The sequence below is a fragment of the Nicotiana tabacum genome, chromosome 16 (assembly GCF_000715075.1).
Source record: "Nicotiana tabacum cultivar K326 chromosome 16, ASM71507v2, whole genome shotgun sequence".
Lineage (NCBI taxonomy): Eukaryota > Viridiplantae > Streptophyta > Magnoliopsida > Solanales > Solanaceae > Nicotiana > Nicotiana tabacum.
The window spans coordinates 83,718,669-83,741,133 of record NC_134095.1 but is presented as its reverse complement, the minus strand read 5'-3'; the positions used below and the strand labels follow the sequence as shown (position 1 = coordinate 83,741,133).

Below are 22,465 nucleotides of genomic sequence, written 5' to 3'. Positions count from 1 at the left end.
GAGAGATCGCATGAGTAGGATCCCATACGCTAGTGCAGTGGGAGATATCATGTATATTATGACATGTATACGTCCTGATATGGCTTATGCACTTGGAGTGACTAGCTGATATCATGCAGATCCTGGTGAGGAACATTGGAAGGTGGTGAAGACCATTCTTAAGTACTTTAGAAAGACTAAAGACCAATTCCTCATTTATGGATATTCTGAGTTGAAACTTGAAGGTTAAAGATGATGCAAGTTTCTCTTTAGATATAGATGATAGCAAATCTATTTCTGGTTATGTATTTATGTTAAATGGTGGTGCAGTGAGTTGGAAAAGTTTCAAACAAGCCACAGTAGCTGATTCAGTGACTGAAGCAGAATATATAGTAGCTAGTGAAGCTGCTAAGAAAGCTGTATGGATGAAAAAGTTCTTAGCTAAACTTGGTGTGGTTCCTTCAATAGAAGGTACAATTTCATTGTTGTGTGACAACAATGGAGCCATTGCTCAAGCAAAAGAACCAAAATCACACCAAAAATCCAAACATGTTCTGCCAAGGGATCACTTGATAAGAGAAATCGTTGGACGTGGAAATGTCTAGATTCAAAAGGTTGATGGAAAGGAAAATGCTTCATACCCATTCACTAAAGCTCTTGGTGCAAAGGAGTTTGACAAGCACAAGTGAAAATTGGGAATGAAGTACAAGAGCGATTGGCTCTAATGCAAGTGAGAGATTGTTAGGGATACAGTAGATATGCCCTAGATTCAATCTCATATTTGATGATTTGAACATATTTTTGTGAATGTTATTTGATATAAAATATGTGGCATTCTTTTATCATAGTTATTATTAATTATTTGATTAACTTGATAAGGTCCTTGATTAAATTTTGAGACTTGACATTGCGATGGAGATTATGATAATGAGAGTGAAGTTTCTTATAATTTAATCTAAATTTGTTCTTGATCATAGGATTATTAATTTAGACATTAGTAATCCGGTTAGATCAATATTTATGTGACTGTCTTTATGGGATAAATATTAATTGATCTCATTAACTGAATCACATAGATAGATGATGCATATAGAGATATGATCATTGAACCGACTCATTGGATAATTTCTAATGGTTAAAATTACCATAAACTGTCAATAGGATATTCTCTTGAAGAATGTGATGTAAAAGTTTCCTTTGACCTGAGACCGTCATAGTAATTGACAAGTTATTTGTTGTGCTTTAATACTAGACACTTATGGCCCTAGGGCGATAGTTGAAAGGATATTGGGTATGATTGAATACTTGTAGAATTAGTGATTGATCAAGATGGAATCTGTCAACTCTTGGTAATGAGTTTAAGCTCCATGTTGTCATGAATTATAAATGACCAAATTAAGACTTTGGCCAGGGCAATTGAATGAAAGAAGAAAAGAGTTTCTTAGGTCATTCAAATGGTCGATTATACTTGACATGAATACATAGTTGGCCGCCTATTAGGATTTGACAGTTGAACCATATCCTAAGGTGATCCAGAGCTATAAGGACAGAAGGAATTACTACATTATTCTTCTACTGGTTCTTGAGAGTAAATTGTATATTTCATGCTACCCGGTCGTTAAGGAGTGTTGCTAAACGCCGCCCTTGATTAGTATATTGATGTGGTTACTTTACTACCGGTTTAGTATTGAACCTATGGGGTCGCACAATAACGAGTGTTCTGATCTTTGCTAAAGAATTAATTACTTTATTATTTGATAATTAAATTAAAGAATTTAATTAGTCAAATAAATTCAGTTATTAATCCAAATGAAATATTATTATATTCTTTGCTAGCACAGAGGATATAATTAATATTGTGAACAAATTGAAATTTTCTATTTGGAATAGAAAATTGAATTGTATCTCTTGGTTAATATATATATATATATATATATAAAAGATGTTACATAAAATAATAAAAGACTTGTTAGTTGAATCCAAATTTGAATTGGATTAGCTACTGAACGTCTACAAAGGTGAAATCCAATTGGAATTGGATTCCATAAAGGACGTACGTGTCGGCTATCAATTCCGGTAAGGCATGGATTTGTATTTCCAAGGAAATTATGAATATATATAAGTCCTAATTTAGAATTGCTCTCATATATAGAAAAGTCACACCATATTTCTTTCCTTAGTCAAATGGGAAAAAAGGTTGTGCTATCAACCAAAATAGGGTGACGAACACAGTTCCTTGGACGAGCCGGAAACACCAATATATCAATTCTTGAGAAGAAACCATTTTGTGAAAGTGCAACACAAGCCAAGAGAGAAAATACAATTACAAGAAAAAAAGTGTTTCTTGTTCTTCTAACATTGAGTTGAGATTTTTGAGAAAAATTTTAACACAATATTTCGTTCAATTTGTTCACGGGTTTCGTTGATCAAAGAGTTGATAGCAAGGATCGATCTCGGTGTGGATACACATAAAGTATTCGCATTATCGAAGAAATTTTGAAACGAGACTTTCTTCACCAGGTACGTCTTAGATTCGATCTATTGACATGTAAATAAATTTTAAACACGAAAAGATCTGTCTAGGATTGTTATTGTCTTCCGCTGCATGTTACGAACACCTATATGCAATCCTACAATTTGTCATATGAAAGAGACGATTGCTTATGTTGCACCGGATTTTGAGCAGGAGATTGAGAAGGCCAAAATTTGCTCAAGATCAGTTGAAAGGAGCTATGAACTTCCTGATGGACAAGTCATTAATATTGGTGCTGAGAGGTTCCGTTGCCCTGAGGTCCTCTTCCAGCCATCGTTGGTTGGAATGGAAGAGACAGGAATGCATGAAAAAGCCTACAACTCAATCATGAGTTGCGATGTTGATATTAGGAAAGATTTATTTTCTAACATTGTGCTTAGTGGTGGCTCAACTATGTTTCCCGGCATAACAGATCGTATGAGAAAGGAAATCAGTGCTCTTGCTCCGAGCAGCACGAAGATCAAGGTGATTGCACCACCAGAGGAAGTACAGTGCCTGGAATTGAGGATCAAAGCTAGCTTCCCTCAGTACTTTCATACAAGTTAGTTTCTTTTTGCTTTATTTGGCCGATCAGTCACTCAATCAAACTACGTCTCATTCCCAAATAAATTGTTCTGATTGTGAATGTCTTAAGTGATAATTTCTACACTAATATCTATGTGTCATGCAGATGTGGATAAGGAAGGGCGAGTATGATGAATATGGTCACTCAGTTGTCCATAGGAAGTGCTTCTAAGAGTGGTTTGTTAACTTAAATCCTCTCTTTTCAGATTCCATAAACTGAATGCTATTTCAATCAGAGATCAGTGGGCTAATGTTTGTTCTATTGCTTTTCAGGTTAGGCACAATTGGTTACATTTTTCTCCACAAGTAGAGCTTTCTGTGGATTTTTCTTAGCTTTGGATATATTATTAACCGCCTATGTTATTCAATTTGAAAGCGTTGATTCTTTTTCATATCTTTCTGTTGTGAATCTAACTGCAAATCAATTGTAGGCGATATGGACGAAAGCCTACATAATTGAAAATCCTATAGGCTAAAGGAACTTGGTTTTGGTTCCATTTTTGCAAGAAAAAGTGACTCTTGATTGCGATTTGCGATCCCTTTTTCCTTCAGAGGAAAGCAACAGCAACTAAAAGAGATGGCAATTCAGAACCATTTTAAGTACCAACAAATTGTGTTTTATTCTAATATAATAACAATTATGTCGCAATTTCAAACAAGTTAATGCCGGGTTTATGAATTTTTACTTATGACATAACTCAATTTAAGCTCATGTTATGTCGACACAAGCTGCTAGAAATAAAAGCTTAAAACAATATAGGTGTCACAATAATTACAATGAATATTTGAATTACTATAGCATTGAAAAAAAAAATCTCAAAGTTTATTTATAAATCATGTGCAAAACATATGTTAATTAACATCAGTTAAGCGATAAAATTTAATTGAAACTCATTCATTTACTAATTTAGCATGCTTATAGATCAATCCATTTTGACTCGTCGACAATGACATATTTGTGACATCTTTAACATCTCATAAAATTCTGAACAAATTGAATGAATATACATATACATATATATATATACACACACACACTAGACAATCTTGCCCATGCGAACAATTTGTAGTCTAAAGTTGTCTTTATTTGTAACAAAAGATTATAACCAGATAATCTTGCTGATGCTCTAATAATTTGCAATCCAAAGTAATGGTTAATTGTAAACAAAGATAACCATGCTTCTGTGGTAAAATTTGAAATTATTGGTTAAAGAGAGATTTGAGACCCTTTCAATTTGAGATAGCCATCTGGTTGCAGTAATTCTTCCGCAATCCGATCAGGCTCTGCCAAAAATCTCACATGTACTCAATGCGCATCCTGAAATACAAAATGTATAAGCGTACTATTTCAAAGAGAATGTTTCTTTTCTTTTTTCATCATCCCTTTTTCTGTAAAATAATAAGAATTGCATTAATACCCAAACCTAGCATTAAGAATTGTCTTCTCTGTACCCACAAAGATTGTATTTTTCGATTGATAATTTAAAACAAATATGACTAAGTTCTACAGTGAAAAAAGAGGGATAAAGAGTTACTGATCACTATTATATAGAATGAGTAAACCTATGTTTCTGATTCATCCATTGAAATGGTAAGAGCAAAATATTTGAATCTATTATTCGGTCAATCTACTGAATTATATTTTATGAAAAAATATAAAAGACCAGTAGTATGTTCAAAATATCAGAGCATACCTGCTTACAGAAGATATTGGTTTAAAACATGCTCTTGGGGAATATCCCTGCAGCAATATGTCCAACTTTGATGAACTGTGAAAACAATTGGATGAGCTGAGATCATAACATAAATTATTTGGAATACTAAATGCTTTAGTTAACTTTTGTATTTGGTGAATAAAAGAATGAAATTTTTTACACGAAAGACTCAAAAAGTTCAATGGTGCGGACAGAATCATAGAAGTCATTGAAACTTCATCTGGACATTTGATTACCCTTTATAGTAGAACAAGTAATTAAAGCAAGATACAGACATAACACAATAGTTAAAGCTTGAAGTAGACAAGGTCAAGTTTATAGGGGGGGAAATTATTACCTAGGTCTGGGTATAAATATGAAGTGCTATTATTGTGACGACCCGACTGGTCGTCTTCTTGCTCATGCCAATGCAGAAAAACTCATGCAACTTGGACGTCTTCCATATTCTTATGGAACTGCCACATCTTACCACAATAAACAGTAGAACTGCCATCAGTAGGGGCGAAACATCAGTACATGCTGCCTCTTCTATACATCCTTTTCTATATGAGCAATATAGAAAAAATTTGAGAACATTTGTGGACTTCCAAACATTCAGTAACGTTTCTCGAGAAAATAAAGTTATTTACAGAGGTTATTTACATATCATTCTTGAACACTTAATATTCCTGTTTATGACAGCTTCCTTCGCTAAGAGCCAGAATACTTCAGGAAAGTACAGATTAAGAATTGGATCGTGATTTAGCCCCGGCCGATGAGTATTATTAACTGGTTCTTGGATACTTAGAAAGGATCTAATACCAACGGTTCATGGATCCTTAGAAAGGATTTTCGATCATCCCTTCATTAAAAGCTAGTATATCTAAAATTTGCTAGCTTTGTTTATCACCTGAAATGCAGTCAGTCCAGAAATATCAGGAGCAAATTATCTCACCTATTCATTGGTGCTAACATGTTGAATTATCTAAGGTCCATTTCTTTATCATGACATAATTGACTTTCTCATCCAAATGACCAAAGATGGAGTTACACCCTTATGCTCTTCAGTTAATCTCTACACAAGAATCACAAACATCAAAATAATTCAAACAAATATTAACAACAATTACACTTGTTTCTTTTAGAAGATATTTAAGCTGTTTTCACTTTGTGATAAGTTTTTTCGATCGGTAATTCAGCCGTGGTTGTAATGGATCCGCTTCTGCAAAGCAAACTTTGTAAGTCTAATATTTTTTATTTAAAAAAAATTATAAATTTACTATTGCTGAAAAAATGGGCATCTTAGATTTGGGGGCCTAAAGAGAGAGTCTTACTTGTTTCATCATGGTTAACGATTTACTCAATTTGGGAATCTGTTGCTCCAAGACAAAACATTAAAGGATTTGAAGAGAGTGAAGTCTGATATAGCTTCTGCGTCACTTATTCCATCTGCAATCTCACTTCGTCCATCAATAATGGCTTAAAGGTTCAAAATATGAATAAGATTCTGACAAAAAAGGCACACAGTTAGTCATCAAATGTATTTCCAAATACGAACATTTAGATAAATATGTCGATACAAAATAGCAATGCGTGCTTAAAAGTTTGTTGGAGAAATTACAATCAATAACAACAAGACTTACTGGTAAAAACTTTTTAACTTCACCTGATCAGTTGTTTCTATTCATATATAATTTGCAGCATTGGTCTCTATTGTCTCTCCGGAGATAAGTTCAACATATAGTGTCAGATGTAATTTCTCTCTTTGCATGTATTTCATGCTGCAAATGCTTTTTTCTTGAGGGCTTGAGATGCTTTTACATCAGCAATAGTCAAAAATATGTACGTATGTTTTACCTATGATGTCCCGAAGGATAAGTAAGATTGACAAAAGAATATAACAGATTACAACAAGTGTTTGTACTAAATGCCAAAAGAGTTCATTAAATTGAACTAATGAAGACACTTATTCCACTCGAGAAGAAGAAGCAACCTTTAATTATACAACAAAGAACACTGTATTTTTAGCTTCTGTCAAATATATATGAGGCCAATTATTACTATATATTCATAATAGTTGTTACTTTAGTTGTTACTTTAGTTGCCTAGTAGTAAAAATGAACAGATCATTGAAATATGCAGACATATCCATTACAAAATGAAGAAATGAAACAATCTCTGAGGTAGAAAAAGAATTTATCATATTCCAATTCGGTTAGTGTCACTGTACTTTTCAGTACCAACATGTGGAAGCATTTTACTTTATAATTTTTCGTTAAGGTGTAGTAATTATCCGGAATATATAATCTAAATTGTAACCAAGTAACATTTAGTGCATATCAAATTGTGGAAAAATGTTGAAAATTATTGAAATAAACAAGAAGTAAAACAATTAACAGTAGAACATGATTGTATCTCTTGTGCAGTGAGATGTGCTAGTGTGGGGAAGTGCATGATATTTATGCCAAGAATTGATTTATGGGCCGTGGAGACATCTGATCAAGTCTGTCAGGAGGATAGTTGTTCTGCGGTAAAGCCTGAATCATTAGGCAAGGAAGCACATTTACATAATAATAGTGACGATGAAAGAAACTCTAACCATAGTGCTGAACAGAGTTCCAGTCCATTTAGAAAGGCGTCAGGAAAACCACTCCTAGGGGACGGGCCAACACTAATGTTAAGCCTATTACTTTTAGCAGGTGGAGTAACATAATCGTTGAAAGAAGTTGAGGCCAAAAAGCCCTACACCTTCTGACCAGGATCAAAATCATTAGCCACATTCCAGGAGTTGACATAAATGTTAAATAGCAGCTGATTGGCAGCTGTGCTCACTATGTCGTAGAAGTGTAAACGAATGAAATATTGGAATCAAGGTTCCACATTGAACGTCCAAGTCACATTAAAATTGACGTTAGGATCGTTACCAGTATAAGCCACATTCATCTTACTACAAGTACCATAAACTGGCTGTGGTGCAATATCTGGTGTTGCTCCATTCCGTGGATATTTCACAGAAGCAATTTTATTTATCGATATAGCAGAACTCCGCTGCGTCAAGAAACTTTGATCAGTAACCCAAGTTCTCCAAAGTGTATCATTTTCAAACGACACCAGCGATCCGCCCATGTTTACCCTTGCAACTGTTTCGAGAGCCTGCGCATACATACCACTGAATGTCCCCGCTGCACTAATGGTGGAGGCATCATCAGTAATAAGGATATCAGGTACAAAGACAACTTCCAAAGCATTTACATATGCAAACGAATAGCTCAAAGGAGAGATCATGATCACAAGGTCCCTCAAGGTCACGTTAACAGAAAATTCTTTGACAGTTACATTTTTGGGAGTGAAATTACCAAGAAGAACATTCAGTTACATTTTCATTATTCCTTGCAATAGACTCCACAATAGTGAACATGTCGACGACCCATTCAAATTGGCCAATGTGTAGTGAATAAGGCTGTGGATATCTAACTTTGGCAGTTGAAATGAGGCACGTCTCGAAAAGTTCGAACAAGTTATCACATCGTCCAATGTCATCACCATAGACTATTACACAAATTTGTTCCTTCTGAAATTTTATTCAGAAGGATAATACACTATTTATTGGAAGAGTGCAAGTTAGAAAATCTGACGTTACAGTTATAGTTGTAAGCTAACTTACGTTTTAATCTTGAACAATTATTGTCTGAAAACGAACTCACTAATCCCTGCTTTCTCTCGGCCGAAATTTGTCTACGGGCAGTATAGCCTACATATTAATAACCGTAAAATTGTAACAACAAACCATCCCACATTAGAAATGTAAGGCAGCGAACATACATAAAACACACTTTAATTTTTTTCAATAATCTGGACTTTTTAGTCACTATATTTCAAAGTAACTGTTGGAATTCCATGCCTTTGTAATCTCTGTTTCTTTGTGGTAACAAAGAGGAGGAGCAAGAACTTGTAAAGATATACATATACCCTGGCTGCAGAATTAGTAGCTTCAGAGAACTAACAACTCAACAGTTCAAATATGTTCATTGTTCAAGATAATGGGATTTAGACGAATCATCCTAACAACCAGCACATTTGTTGTGAATAAATTAGTTGCTGACAAGGATGCTACAAGGAAGACACAAAGGACAATCACATGGGGCTGCGACGTAAGGGTTCTAGAAGAATCATTCCTCCAAAAAGGTTAGGAGATTACATTTAGAGTGGAGGTGGAAACTCACGTGAAGATGCACAGAGTTAGTTAAAGCATAAGCAGTCAAATATTGTAAGGATGTCAACATTCTCTTCTCTTTCTTCTAATTTCCCATCCCCTGTCTGTTATCCTATCCAATCTTAATTTCATGTTTTCAGTATTTTCATTGATAGTAGTAGCTTGAGAGTTATTCCTACGGATTGTGATTGTAATTGAGTTCAATTCTATTAATACTACTGGAGATTTTGGCTACTATTACATTGGTGCTTTCATCCAGAGGTCTTCCATGGATGACCACAAACTCAAGTCTATTGTGGATGAATCTGTTAAGGTGGCAACGGGCGCTTTTGCTAAGGAACTGGAGGACATTCGGTCTCTGTTAATGGAGGTGGTGGGACGAAAAATTGATCTCTCCGATGACCGTGGCACAACTGCTCCTCCTCTTCGTCATAAACCGGCATCGGTGGAGATAGGACGTTTCCATGGGGAAAAACCAGAGGCTTGGATATTTCAAGCGGAGAGATACTTCGACTTTTACAAAATAGCAGAGAACCAACGTCTAACAATCGCATCGTTTTATCTCGACGGTGATGCGTTGGAGTGGTATCGATGGCTGTTTCGGAACAAGCAACTCGTTGACCGGGAGCATTTTGCTGTGAAGGTGCGAAACCGCTATTATCAGAAAGGACGGGAGTCTGTAGAGGGCCGACTTGCAAAACTCCGGCAGACAACCACCGTTTCTAATTTTTAGGCGAGATTTGAGACACTTGCAAATGAAACCGACGACATGACTGATAGCAGAATGGTACGTCTCTTTATTTCTGGGCTTCGTGAGGATATTAAGAATTCGGTTTTGGTCCATAAGCCCAAAAGTTATGAAGAAACTCTTGACTTAGCCCATATCCACGGACGGCGGATACATGCTGAAAAAGGTTCGTTCCGACCCGTTTTTGCCAAAACTCCATCCCTGATACCAACCCCTAATTCAGCACCCCTCACCCTCAGGCCCTCAAATCCTCTCGTCTCAACTGTCCCTAATGCACCAAATCGCCCACCCCTCAAACGCTTATCTCATGCCGAGATGCAGAGTCGCCAGGAACGGGGTTGTGCTATTATTGCGAAGTAAAATACACGGCTGGCCACAAATGCAAGACCCCACCCCAGCTTCTCCATCTCACTAATGAGCACGAAACTGATCCTAATCACCATGATTCTTACGTTTCTGATGATTTTCTGGCGGAGGAGCTACAATGCTTAGAATTGCAAGAGCATTCGTCTATTTCGTATCATGCACTAACTGGAGGAATTTCCCCATCCACTCTGCGATTCACTGGTCAGATTAATGGTTCTCCGGTGCAAGTGTTGGTCGATGGAGGTAGTACACATAATTTTGTTCAGACTCGAGCTGCTAAACATCTCCGACTCCCTGTTGAGTCTATCCATCCAATTTCTGTCATGGTCGGAAGTGGACAACGACTCCGCTCTGAGGGGGTGGTGCGACAACACTCACTTGAAATTCAGGGGAGTACCTTGGTGGAGGATTTTTATGTTTTGCCTTTCCATGGAGCCGATGTTGTATTGGGAGTGGCATGGCTAGCCTCTCTAGGGCCAGTCCTAACTGATTATGCAAAGAGGATATTCGAATTTACCAGGGATGGAACCACCAGAACTTGGCAGGGGGATTGTCCAACAGATGCCCAACCGATACAACTGCATAGTTTGAGGCGCATGGCGGCCACAGATGCTATTGCCTCTTTCTTTCGTCTTGAGAGGGTTACAGAAGAAATTCCTTGTGTCGGGGCATCAACTGCTGATTAAGAGGTCTCCTAGGTGATTATGCTGATGTGTTTCTTTCAGAAACCAACAGGCTTACCACCATCACGTGAGCAGGACCATAGCATACACCTTCACCCCGGGGCACAACCTATGAATGTGAAGCCTTACAGGTACCCCTATTTTCAAAAGCAAGTTATGGAGCAGTTAGTCGCTGAGATGCTCAAGGAAGGAGTGATCAGGCCTAGCACTTGCCCTTTTTCTCTGCCGGTGTTATTGGGCCGCAAGAAAGATGGCACATGGAGATTTTGTGTTGATTATCGTGCTTTGAATGCTATCACTATACGCGATCGCTTCCCAATTCCAACTATTGATGAATTGTTTGATGAATTACATGGTGCCCAATATTTCTCCAAGTTGGATCTCTTATCAGGATACCATCAAATCAGGGTTAGGCCCGAAGATGTGGCTAAGACGACTTTCCGCACCCATGATGGGCACTGCGAATTTTTAGTAATGCCTTTCGGACTAACCAATGCCCCTTCCACATTCCAAGCTACTATGAATGAGGTATTCCGGCCCTATCTGCGTCGCTTTGTGCTGGTATTCTTCGACGACATCTTAGTTTATATCCATTCTTGGGGTGACCACTTGGAGCATCTAGCTATTGTATTACAGCTATCACGCAAACACCAGCTTGTGGCCACACAGTCCAAGTGTTTGTTTGGACAGACTTCAGTGGAATATTTGGGTCACATTCTATCAGCACAAGGTCTAGCTGTAGATCCTGTTAAAATCAAAGCAATTCAGCAATGGCCTCCTCCTCGCTCAGTGAGGGAAGTTCGTAGTTTTCTTGGGCTTGCTGGCTATTACCGGCGTTTCATTCACCACTACGCTGCTATAGCTGGGCCTTTATCAGATTTGTTGCGCAAAGATGCTTTCATATGGACTGATATAGAGCAGCATGCATTTGATTCTCTAAAGCATAAATTAGGGTCCACACCTGTCCTAACCTTGCCGGATTTTAGCCAGGAGTTTCACGTAGAAACAGATGCATCGGGGCATGGAATTGGTGCTATTTTATCACAAAGAGGTCATCCCATTGCGTATTTCAGTCAAAAGATAAGTCCACGGATGCAAAAAGCTTCAACATATCATAGAGAGATGTTTGCTATTACTCAGGCTGTGAGTAACTGGAGGCAGTATCTATTGGGGCGTCAATTTACCATCTTCACAGATCAGCAGTCACTAAGGAACCTAACTACGCAAACTATACAAACACCGGAACAACAAAAATGGCTCACGAAGCTAGTGGGCTATGACTTTCGTATTGTATACCGACCTGGGAAACATAATTCTGCAGCCGATGCACTTTCGCGTCACACAGATGCTACCTTGTTGGTCATTTCAGTCAATACCTTCACACTTGAACAAGAATTGAAACACTTGAATAAGACCCATCCTGAATTACTGAAGATTCAATAAGCACTAAGCCAGGGAGAGTTGACACATAACACTTACCATTTCAAGGATGGCTTGTTATTCTACAAAGGAAGACTTGTGTTGCCATCGGATTCTGAACTTCGACAGAAGTAAATGTTTGAATTTCATGCCACAGCTATTGGTGGCCATGCAGGAATTGCGCGCACCTATCATCGATTGGCTTCTAATTTCTTTTGGAAGCAGATGCGCAAGGATATACAGTCATTTGTAGCAGCTTGTCAGATATGCCAACAGATGAAGGATTCACATTTGCATCCAGCTGGTCTACTTCAGCCTTTACCTATTCCAGACCAGGTCTTTGAAGATATTGCGATGGATTTCATAACTTGTCTTCCCAGTTCCAAAGGAAAGACCACTATTATGACTGTGGTGGACCGACTCACCAAATATGGCCATTTTCTACCACTCCCTTCCACCTTTTCAACTCACACTGTTGCTGAAGCTTTTGTGGTGGGGATCATCAGACTCCACGGCCCTCCTCGCACTATTGTGACTGACCGTGATCCTCGTTTTCTCCACTCATTCTGGCAAGAGACTAATCGGCTACAAGGGTCAACTTTGGCTATGAGCACTGCCTACCACCCACAAACGGATGGGCAATCGGAGGCTCTCAATAAATGCGTGGAACAATACTTACGGTGCTATGTGGCTGAGGTGCCTTCTCAGTGGGTGGCTATGCTACCTTGGGCTAAGTACTGGTATAATACTTCTTACCAAACTTCTGCAGGTATGACCCCTTTTCAGGCTTTATATGGGCGTGAACCACCCACCATTGCTAGGTATATACTGGGGAGCACTGCTAGCGATGTGGTGGAGTCTTACTTGCTTCAGCGAGATGAGGTCCTTCAAATATTGAAGAACAACTTATTGAAGGCTCAACATCGTATGAAAACTTTGGCGGACAAGTCGCGAACTGATATATCCTTTGATGTAGGCGATTGGGTGTTTGTCAAACTTAAGCCTTATAGACAGGCTACTTTACGTTTACAGCGTGATCATAAGTTGGGTAGGCTATATTTTGCTCCTTATAAGGTGCTGAAACGTATTGGTGGTGCTGCTTATAGATTGGAACTCCCTGAAGCTGCTAAGATACACTCTGTTTTTCATATCTCTATGTTGAAAAGGTGTGTTGGCGATCCTGCCCAACAGCTTACTCCCTTGCGGTTAATGGATTCTGATGCTTCTGAGGATCCTTCTACCTTCAACCTTGAGGACAAGGTTGCTTCACTGGGAGGGAGTAATGTTGTGAATAAATTAGTTGCTGACAAGGATGCCTACAAGGAAGACACAAAGGACAATCACATGGGGCTGCCACGTAAGGGTTCAGAAGAATCATTCCTCCAAAAAGGCTAGGAAATTACATTTGGAGTGGAGGTGGAAACTCACGTGAAGATGCACAGAGTTAGTTAGGCAAAAGAATATAAAGCATAGTGGGAGTCAGATTGCAGAGGCAGGCAAATATTGTTACGAAGGATGTCAACATTCTCTTTTCTTTCTTCTAATTTCCCATCCCCTTTCTGTTATCCTATCCAATCTTAATTTCATGTTTTCAGTATTTTCATTGATAGTAGTAGCTTGAGAGTTATTCCTACGGATTGTGATTGTAATTGAGTTCAGTTCTATCAATACTACTGGAGATTTTGGCTACTATTACAACATTCTACCAAAGAAACGCGAGGTATTCAATTTGCTAACTTGAATTTTGTCCAACTTGACTCATCAATGAATAAACACCCAGTTCGTACCGCAAAATTTCGAATAAGTTCAAGAAGTTACAATAGCTTAGTCAATGTAAATACTACAACTGCAGCAATTCAAGATTTGGCAGGTTTAAGCAGAACGAAAATCAATATTTTTCTACTTCTATGAAACTGTAGTGTAGGATTAGAATAAAAAAATTGTCAACAATTGTTTCGTGGCATTCATAACAGTTTTTATACCAAAAAAGACACAAAAATTTCAACTTGGTGAAGTACTAAATTAGGGAACAGCAGAATCTTACAATGAGAAGCTGTTAACTTTGGGCCTATTACTACAGAAATCACAATCTTCTTTCTGGATTATTGAGGACAAAGCAGATAAAACTCCAAATTTTATCAATTTCTCAAATTCCCAAAACCTAGCACCATCCACCAATTTTTTCCAAAAAGAAATCCTAATTTTACAATACATTACACCAAGACCACCCCTTTCAAACAGGAAAACGCACAAATTAGACAACTGAGAAATCCCATGATACAGAGAAATCTATTTTAAGAGAGAGTTGTGATGGAATAGCAGAAAAGGCAACTAATTGGGGAAAATTTATATTACCAATTGTAAAGTTAATGCTGTAGAAATATTATTTTATGGAGTGAAACCCCTTGCTGCACAAATTTGTGAGAAAGAAAAACATTTACTTGTGTAAACGACCAAGGTACCAAGATAAGCAGAAGAAGAAAAACGGGAAAATAAACATTTTTAGATAGATTAGCACCAAAGTTAGCTCCAGCTGTCAAAGGAAAAAGTCCACGTGCTCTGTTGTAAATACACTGACTCAACAGCAGAGGCAAAGCCGCAATTTTTAGATTTTTTTACCTATATAATTGGCCCTTTAATGCTTAAGAAGTTGCCTTTATTTACTAAAGTTACTTATGGAATTCAACGTAATAATGTAGAAAATCAGTGGCAAAATTAGGCCTAAGAGAGGAGCTTAGGGTCGTCCAGTGAATTGACAATAATATCCTTTGAGTTTCTACTTCGCTGGAATGCCAACTTCACCAACAATATATTTGCCCCTGTTTTTCCTTCTTATTACGTCAATTATCATCAAACAATTTGATAAATAAAGGATACTTTTGAGGCATTCTCGAGGCCCAAATTGCCAAGCCAAACTGCTTTAATGGAACATCTATTTGCCCCTGTTTTGTACATTATTACATCAATTGCCATCATATATTGATATAAATAAGCGAAAATTTGAGGCATTTTCAAGCCCGAAAATGCAGGTTTCCACGTGGAACAGCTTTTGCTTCTTTGTTTTGCTCCTAGGGGCATGCCCAGATAAGTCATGGGAAGCTCTCCTATCAGACATCCCAAGTTGTCTCCAAGTTTTTGCAAATCATCCGCCGCATTAACAGGGATTGAAGCCACTAGAGATATTCTTTTCTTTGCTTACATATTGGAGTTCTGGAATATTAATTAAATCACTCCTAAATCAGAATAATTCTTTTACATTACATTTTCACTTTGTCGTTTGTGTTGTTCTTGTTGTTTTCTCTCTCTAAAGGGAGGGTTATGTGAGAAATTAAAGTTAACTTTTTGGAAGATTAAAAAATCATAGATATTTAGAAGAAATTTTAGAATGACCTAGTGCAGTACTTGGCTATTTATCTTGAAAAAATATCTAAATATTCTAGAGTGTTGTTAGAAGATAATGTTAACTAGATTCTTCCTTGTATATTATCTAGAATCATTCATAGACAAGTATAAATATGGAATGTCTTGTGCATTTGTAACCAAACAAAAAAATGAAAAAGTCTTCTTCAATAACAAAGTTCTCCTTTCCAAAATCTTCCTTCTCCTTTCATAGCTTCCTCTTTTTTAGTTGAATCTTCAAACTTTAGTTATTGATTTTGGGCTAGCAGAAGGTCTCAAATAATATTTTTCTTCTGCTATTCTCTACATGGTATCAGAGTCAAGTTGGCTTCTGGATTTCAAGATCAGGTTAGTGGTAGATTCAACTGATTTCTCTAAAATGGATATGAGTGGTTGTGCTAACGGATTGAGAATTATTGAACTAGTCCAACTACAAGGTATTGAAGACATGTATGGAGTCCTACCTTGTAGGCGAGGATCTGTTGGAAGTTGTCAATGGGAGTAACACAAGTCCTCCTATCGATGGACTGGAAAATAGCAACGCACGTAAGAAGTAGAAGCAGATTAATGTCGAGGTAGAGTTTATCTTGAAAAGATCTATCTCCCCTAATTTATTTGATCATATTATAAGGTGTAAATCAGCTCGTAAAATATGGAGGATCTTCGATCCGTTGTTCAACAAGAAGGATGAAGCTCGGCCACAGATATTGGAGAATGAATTGGCTAATACCACTCAAGGTAATCTCTCTATCGCTGAGTATTTTTTGAAGATTAAAAATCTATGTTCTGAATTTCTCTATGGAATTCGAATGAGGCTATCTCTGAAGCAAGAACTAGAAGATTTATTATTCGTGGGTTGAAGCCAGAATATTCTCCCTTTGTTACATCGATTCAAGGATGGGTGAAACAATCATGTTTGGAAGAATTTGAGAATTTGTTGTCATCACATGAGCTACTAGCCAAACAGATGGTTGGTGTATCTGTCAAAAAGGGGAAAAAATGCTTTTGCAGCCGACAAGAGGAACTTTAAAGGAAAATCAAGAGATAGCCTGCACTTTCTATCCCTAGGTGGTTCAAGATCACCGGGAAAGAAGGGAGAGCCTTCTAATAATGGTAAAAAGTCTTTATACTATCACCGTTGTGGCAAAATCGGACACGTAAAAAGACATTACCGAGCCAAAGAGAAAAATATTGCTCAAACAGAGAATGCCACTAAAGAAGACACTGAAAAAAAGTACTTTGTAGCTAAGACGCGAGCAATAGATTCCATGGCTTCCATCAATTTTAAAAAAAATTGGATCATGAATTCAGGATGTGGGCACCATCTCACTGGAGATCAACCTAAATTCTCTACCTTTCGCAAATACAATGGTCATAATGCCATTGTGGTAGCTAATAATACAGTCCATAATGTGGAGAAAGAAGTCACTGTTTTGATCAACGAGAAGCAAAAAAGACACTATCACTCTCAACAGTGTCTTTCATGTTCCAAGTTCGAAGAAAAATCTATTTTCAGTTGTAAATGCTGAAAATGCTAAAAATTATTTGCTATTTGGCCCGCATGATGTAAAGTTCCTCCGAAATATCAAGGTGCTTAAGGTAGATATCATTCACTCCAATGAAAGAGTTGGCAATTAATATATCATATCTGCCTCTAATTCATATGATGAGAAAATGAGTAGCAATAGTAACACACATCTATGGCATGCTAGACTTGGACATCTTAGCATGGATATAGATTAAAAACCATGGTAAAATTGAATCCAGTAAAAGGGTTGCCTAAATTAAGTAATCTTGGTGGAGAAGAGGTTTGTGAAAGATGTCAACAGGGAAAGGCGCATCTCCTTCCATTTGACAGATCCTTGTCAATGTGTAATGCCCCACTAAAACTTATTTTCCTTCTCTGGCTATTCTCATATGCTAATTTTAATTGATGTTTTTACTAGATTCACTTGGGTTTATTTTGTGAAGCACAAGTCAAAGGTCTTCAACAAGTGTATGAAATTCAAAGAAATAGTTGAAGGCGAACTTGGTTCCAGGATAAGTCGGTTACAGACTGATAATGGCGATGAGTTCACTTCTGAAGAATTTCTCTTTCTATCGTTGGAATGGTATTAAATGAGAGCTCACCTATGTTGATACACCGCAACAAAAAGGAATAGCCGAAAGGAAGATTCGACATTTGACACAAACACGTAAGAGTTGGCTTCATGCCAAAAATTTATCTAGAGCCTATGGGCTGAAGGACTGAAATGTGCAGCCTATGTGATTAACAGAATGTCGTTTTCTCCAAACAATTTGAAGTCTCCCTATGAATTAATGTTTGGAAAAAGCCTAACATTAAACACCTTAGAGTTTTTGGCTTTATTTGTTATGTTCACATTACGTATTCTCAACGGAGCAAGTTGGATGCCCAGACAAGAAAATACATCTTTAGTCGGATATTACCAAAGGACAAAGAGCCGAAAGTACATGGATCCTAAAACTCATATATTAGTTGATTCAAGAGATGTCATATTTGATGAAGTCTCCTTGTATTATGGATTTGCGCAAGAAGGGGCAGATTCTAAACTTTTTACCATGAAGCCTCAAATCTGCCCACCACATGTGCTTCTTTAGATAATACAGTTGTCGAGGAGTTAAAAGAAAAGGGGAGCTCAGGAACTCAACGTCATAAAACTCAACAAGTAGATGATTCAAGTGGTTCACAAAGGCCAAAAAGAACTATTGTCAAGCCAGCTCACTTCAGAGATAAAAATTTTGTTAGTACGTTTATTCATGTTTCTTTGCAGGTCTAATTAATGAGCCTTTAGTCCTGGGAAAGCAAGAGGAGTTAGGAAAATATTGTCGAGATCTTCACCAAGACACTTCCTAAAGCATCGTTTAAGTTCTTTTGCGATAAGCTTGGTATAGTTTCCAAAAATCACTTTAAGATGGAGTGTCAAAATAATTGTTTGGAAGAAAAAAATCACAGATATTTAGAAGAGATTCTAGAATGACCTAGTGTAATTCTTGGATATTTATCTTGAAGAAATATCTAGATATTCTAGAGTGTTGCTAGAAAATAAGGTTAACTAGATTCTTCTTCTTACGTCATCTAGAATCATCCCTAGGTAAGTATAAATAGGGGATATCTTGTTCATTTTTATCCAAGCTAATAAATCAAGAAGTCTTCTTCATTAATAAAGTTCTACTTTCCAAAATTATCCTTCTCCTTTCATAATTTCCTCTTTTTTGGTTGAATCTTCCAACTTTAATTATCGATCTTGAACTAGCAGAAGGTCTCAAGTAATATTTTTCTTCTACTATTCTCTACATGTTCATGCACTAATAGTTTGTGATTTCTACCGAAAAATGAGAATCGTTTCACCTTAAGCTTGAAGGGAGATAAAAAAGGAGAATTAAACTATATAAAGAAGATATTGTTTACTGAGAACTGATTTTGTGAACTATTTTCACTTTGTCTCTCTATTTGTACCAGTGATTCTCACCTTAATTATACTTGAAAATAAATATTTGAAGTCCTTACAAGATGGCTGATAGGGAGGAAATTCAACCTCTTATTTTTTAAAACAGAACTGAAATGAGCAAGGTTAGTTAGAAAAAAAAAAAATTGCTTGCAGTTTCAGCTCCATGTGTGGTATTAACTTCCTTGCTCCCTGTGTGACCTACTAATGAATAATAACTGCATTCGGTGTTTCTTCAGGTTGGCTTTGGTGGGGATGATTCTCCAAGGGCTATTTTCCCAAGTATAGTTGGACGTCCTCGTTACACCGGCGTCATGGTTGGAATGGGACAAAAAGATGCCTATGTTGGTGATAACGCTATGTCTAAAAGGGGTTCTTTGACATTGAAATATCCCATTGAGCATTGTATAGTAAACAACTGGGATGATATGGAGAAAATCTGGCACCACACATTTTACTGTGAGCTCGGTGTTGCTCCCGAGGAACATCATGTTCATCTGACTGAGGCACCACTTAACCCCAAGGCAAACTGAGAGAAAATGACTGAAATCATGTTTGAGACATTCAGTGTTGTAGCCATGTATGGTGCTGTTCTTTCTCTCTTTACTAGTGGTTGTTTTACTGGTAAGCGGCAGATGGAATACCAACGTATGTTGGTTCTTACTGTTTTAATCAGTTACTAATTTCGTTTGTTGTTCTCCAACAAGGTATTGTGGTTGATCGATTCTGGTGACGGTGTGAGTCACACGGCTCCTATCTATGAGGGACATGCACTTCCGCATGCTATCTCGCGGTTAAATCTTGCTGGTCATGATCTTACAGAATGCCTCATGAATATTCTCGCGAATCTCATTTTATACTGTCATTGTTATTTTACATAAGTTATTATTTATTCGATAACTTGTCTTCGCATTCAATTAAAGATTATAGATTCTTTTTGAAAACTCCAACGGTTGAAATTGTGCAAAATATGATGCATACTCCAATTACAGATATTCATTCAGATTATGGTACTGCAGATTAATAATTAAAGGCATTCATTTCCATAACGGATGCGAATACTCTGATTTGAAAATGATTATTTGCCCAGAATTGTATGAACAGTGACGATCAACTGTTTTACGCTAAACCAAACAGTTTAATCACGAGAGTTATAAATTAAAGGGAAAATGCATATTACCTAACCATAATTAAGTGATAAATAGTTTATATACAAGATAAGTGTCATGTGATCATTTGCTTGATGTAAACACAGGTGCAGATAAGTTTTTACCCAAGATTAGAGTAACTTCTCCGGAGCGGAGAAAATTTCTCCAACTTCTTTACCATTTCATACTTTAGATTAAATTAGTCAAAATAATTCAAATTTTGGAATACATGACTATAGACTAGCATACTACAAAAAGTGAATATTTCTGATTTTCTTCTTTGGTTTGGTACGCCTTATGGCTTTAGGATGTCGTAATCTTTTCTTAAAAAAAGAAATATGTCCATCACCTTTTCTAAGTTGGAAAAACAAACATCATTCATTTAAAGCCAAGGGATGAGAGTCAATATCAAATATTTAACTAACCATGGAAATATAAAAATATTGTAGAATATACATAAACTTTTGAATTTTGTCTCATCTTAGTGCAAAGGTAGTTCGAAAATTACTTTAGGTTGCAGATTCGAATTTTTTGAATTTCTTTATTAAAATTCCTGGCTCGATTATACTAGAAAAGTTTGAACATTTCTTCTTCTTTTTTTTTTTTGTTGAGAAAACAAGATATTTTTTTATAGTAATACTAAAGTGGAAGTTCTTTCAACATAGTAGTGTCACTAATTAGGACACTTTATCTTAGGATATTTAAGTTTTCTAGACTAGCTAGATATTACAAGTAGCATCTGATAAATGCTTAATAAAAAAGGTATCCCTAGACGTTCCTTTGCAACATTTAATTCAACAAAAGTTGGTGGACGTACAAACTACATAGGCTTGTTTATGATGGACTTTTTGAAAGCTTCCTTAGCTAGTAGATGTGGTACTTCATTGTCCTTTCGGAAGTTATGCCCGACCATTGAGTGTCTTGCTCGGAGCATTAACAACCAGCATTCATTGATGAGGCACGTTAGTATATATTATCATCACTTAGAAACTTGATTGCTTTTGTTGAATCTGTTTCTATTTCCATTGACAGGAGACGCAAATTATTGGCTGCTTGAAGGCCATGTTTTAGTGCCAATAGTTCTGCTTGTAGCGGTGAACCTGCAAAAGAAACGTTAGAAAAGCCACAGTCCAATCACCACTATAATCTCTTATGACTCCTCCCAAACCTACATGAAAATTTTAGCAATTAAAAGTAACATCTACATTTAACTTATAAAGACCTCTTGTTGGCGTTGCACAAAAGAAAATTTTCCAAAGAAAAAGAATCAGCAAAAAATTGGTCCAGGAAATTCAAAACATAAGGTGTATTTGCATGGATTTAAGTTATATGTAACTATTTTTTACATTATTAGTGTACTTTAATGTAATGACCCGGTCGGCCGTTTTGTATTATATCCCCGTTTCAACATTTATTGCTTATTATATCTTTATTTGTCGTTATGTGACTTGCCGGGGGTTGCCAGGAACGTGGGTTCATGTATTTTGACCCCCTTCTTCAACTGCAAGTCTGAGATGTTTTCAACGGCCATTTTCATGGGCATGTGTCGCACCTCCTTTTTCCGCACCTGCGGGGCGCGTAGGGAGTTTTCTCCAATTGAAGGACAGTCGAAACGGGATTTGTTTATTTGTTTCAGAGTCGCCACCTGAGAATTTTAAGGCGTCCCAAGTCACCAGTTTTAATCCCTGAATCGAGGAGAATATGACTCTGTTTGTTATTCTGCGAACCAGAAATCCTGAGTAAGGAATTCTGTTAATCCGGAAGAAGGTGTTAGGCATTTCCGAATTCCCTGGTTCTAGCACGGTCGCTTAACTGTTTTTATTTTTGGCTTTAATTATCTTGATTTGTTAAATACATTTTTATTGCATGATTTTATTACCGCTTTCGTTTAGATTGTTTACAAATTAAAGATTTTCTTGAAACGAATCACGTGTACGTATATTCGCCTTATACATTTTTATAGACATAAAGAATCGTGTCACGCATATGTGTACACAATAAGATTGACAATATTATATTTTTTATTAAAATATCATACGTTCGAGATTTAAAATAAAATTAAGAACATCGTCACCCTTATATTTAAACAGTGAACTGCACATCTCGGGTTATATGAAATTATTTTAACATCCTCGGAGAAGTCCCTTTTATTAAATATTCGCTCGAAGTTGCGCGAACGCATAATCCGAATTTGCTTTTAAAGATATAATCAGGTTACACGAACGCATCCCTAATCACGCAAAATATTCTTA

At 36.9% G+C, this 22,465-nt stretch overlaps 1 protein-coding gene and 2 long non-coding RNA genes across 8 annotated transcripts; 2 read left to right on the top strand and 1 right to left on the bottom strand.

The window, feature by feature from the left end:
• The first annotated feature begins 2,153 nt into the window (after positions 1-2,153).
• Positions 2,154-3,585, top strand: LOC107778818 (actin-103-like). Its single transcript, XM_075233008.1, has 2 exons — positions 2,154-3,053; positions 3,183-3,585. The coding sequence occupies exons 1-2, from the start codon at positions 2,585-2,587 to the stop codon at positions 3,206-3,208; spliced, it is 495 nt and encodes a 164-aa protein (XP_075089109.1). The 5' UTR covers positions 2,154-2,584; the 3' UTR covers positions 3,209-3,585.
• Positions 3,586-4,139: 554 nt separating this feature from the next.
• On the bottom strand, positions 4,140-14,770 carry LOC142170723 (uncharacterized). Of its 5 annotated transcripts, XR_012700134.1 has the most exons (6): positions 14,244-14,548; positions 8,435-8,521; positions 6,105-7,952; positions 5,726-5,845; positions 4,771-4,845; positions 4,140-4,394 (listed from the first exon to the last, which is right to left on the bottom strand). It is a non-coding gene; the product is annotated as an uncharacterized LOC142170723 (long non-coding RNA). The 5 variants fall into 5 exon arrangements; XR_012700133.1 differs by lacking the exons at positions 8,435-8,521; positions 14,244-14,548 and adding an exon at positions 14,555-14,770; XR_012700132.1 differs by having other exon boundaries at positions 6,105-8,521.
• Positions 14,771-18,754: 3,984 nt separating this feature from the next.
• LOC107778810 (uncharacterized) lies at positions 18,755-19,789 on the top strand. 2 transcript variants are annotated; one of them, XR_012700130.1, is made up of 2 exons: positions 18,755-18,886; positions 19,305-19,789. It is a non-coding gene; the product is annotated as an uncharacterized LOC107778810 (long non-coding RNA). The 2 variants fall into 2 exon arrangements; XR_012700131.1 differs by having other exon boundaries at positions 18,763-19,190.
• The last annotated feature ends 2,676 nt before the right edge of the window (positions 19,790-22,465 follow it).

Excerpts from the sequence above, each read along its gene's own strand:
- LOC107778818 (XM_075233008.1), top strand. The coding sequence starts at position 2,585 with ATGTTACGAACACCTATATGCAATCCTACAATTTGTCATATGAAAGAG. Across the intron at positions 3,054-3,182 it reads CCCTCAGTACTTTCATACAA|ATGTGGATAAGGAAGGGCGA; the intron begins GTTAGTTTCTTT and ends TGTGTCATGCAG.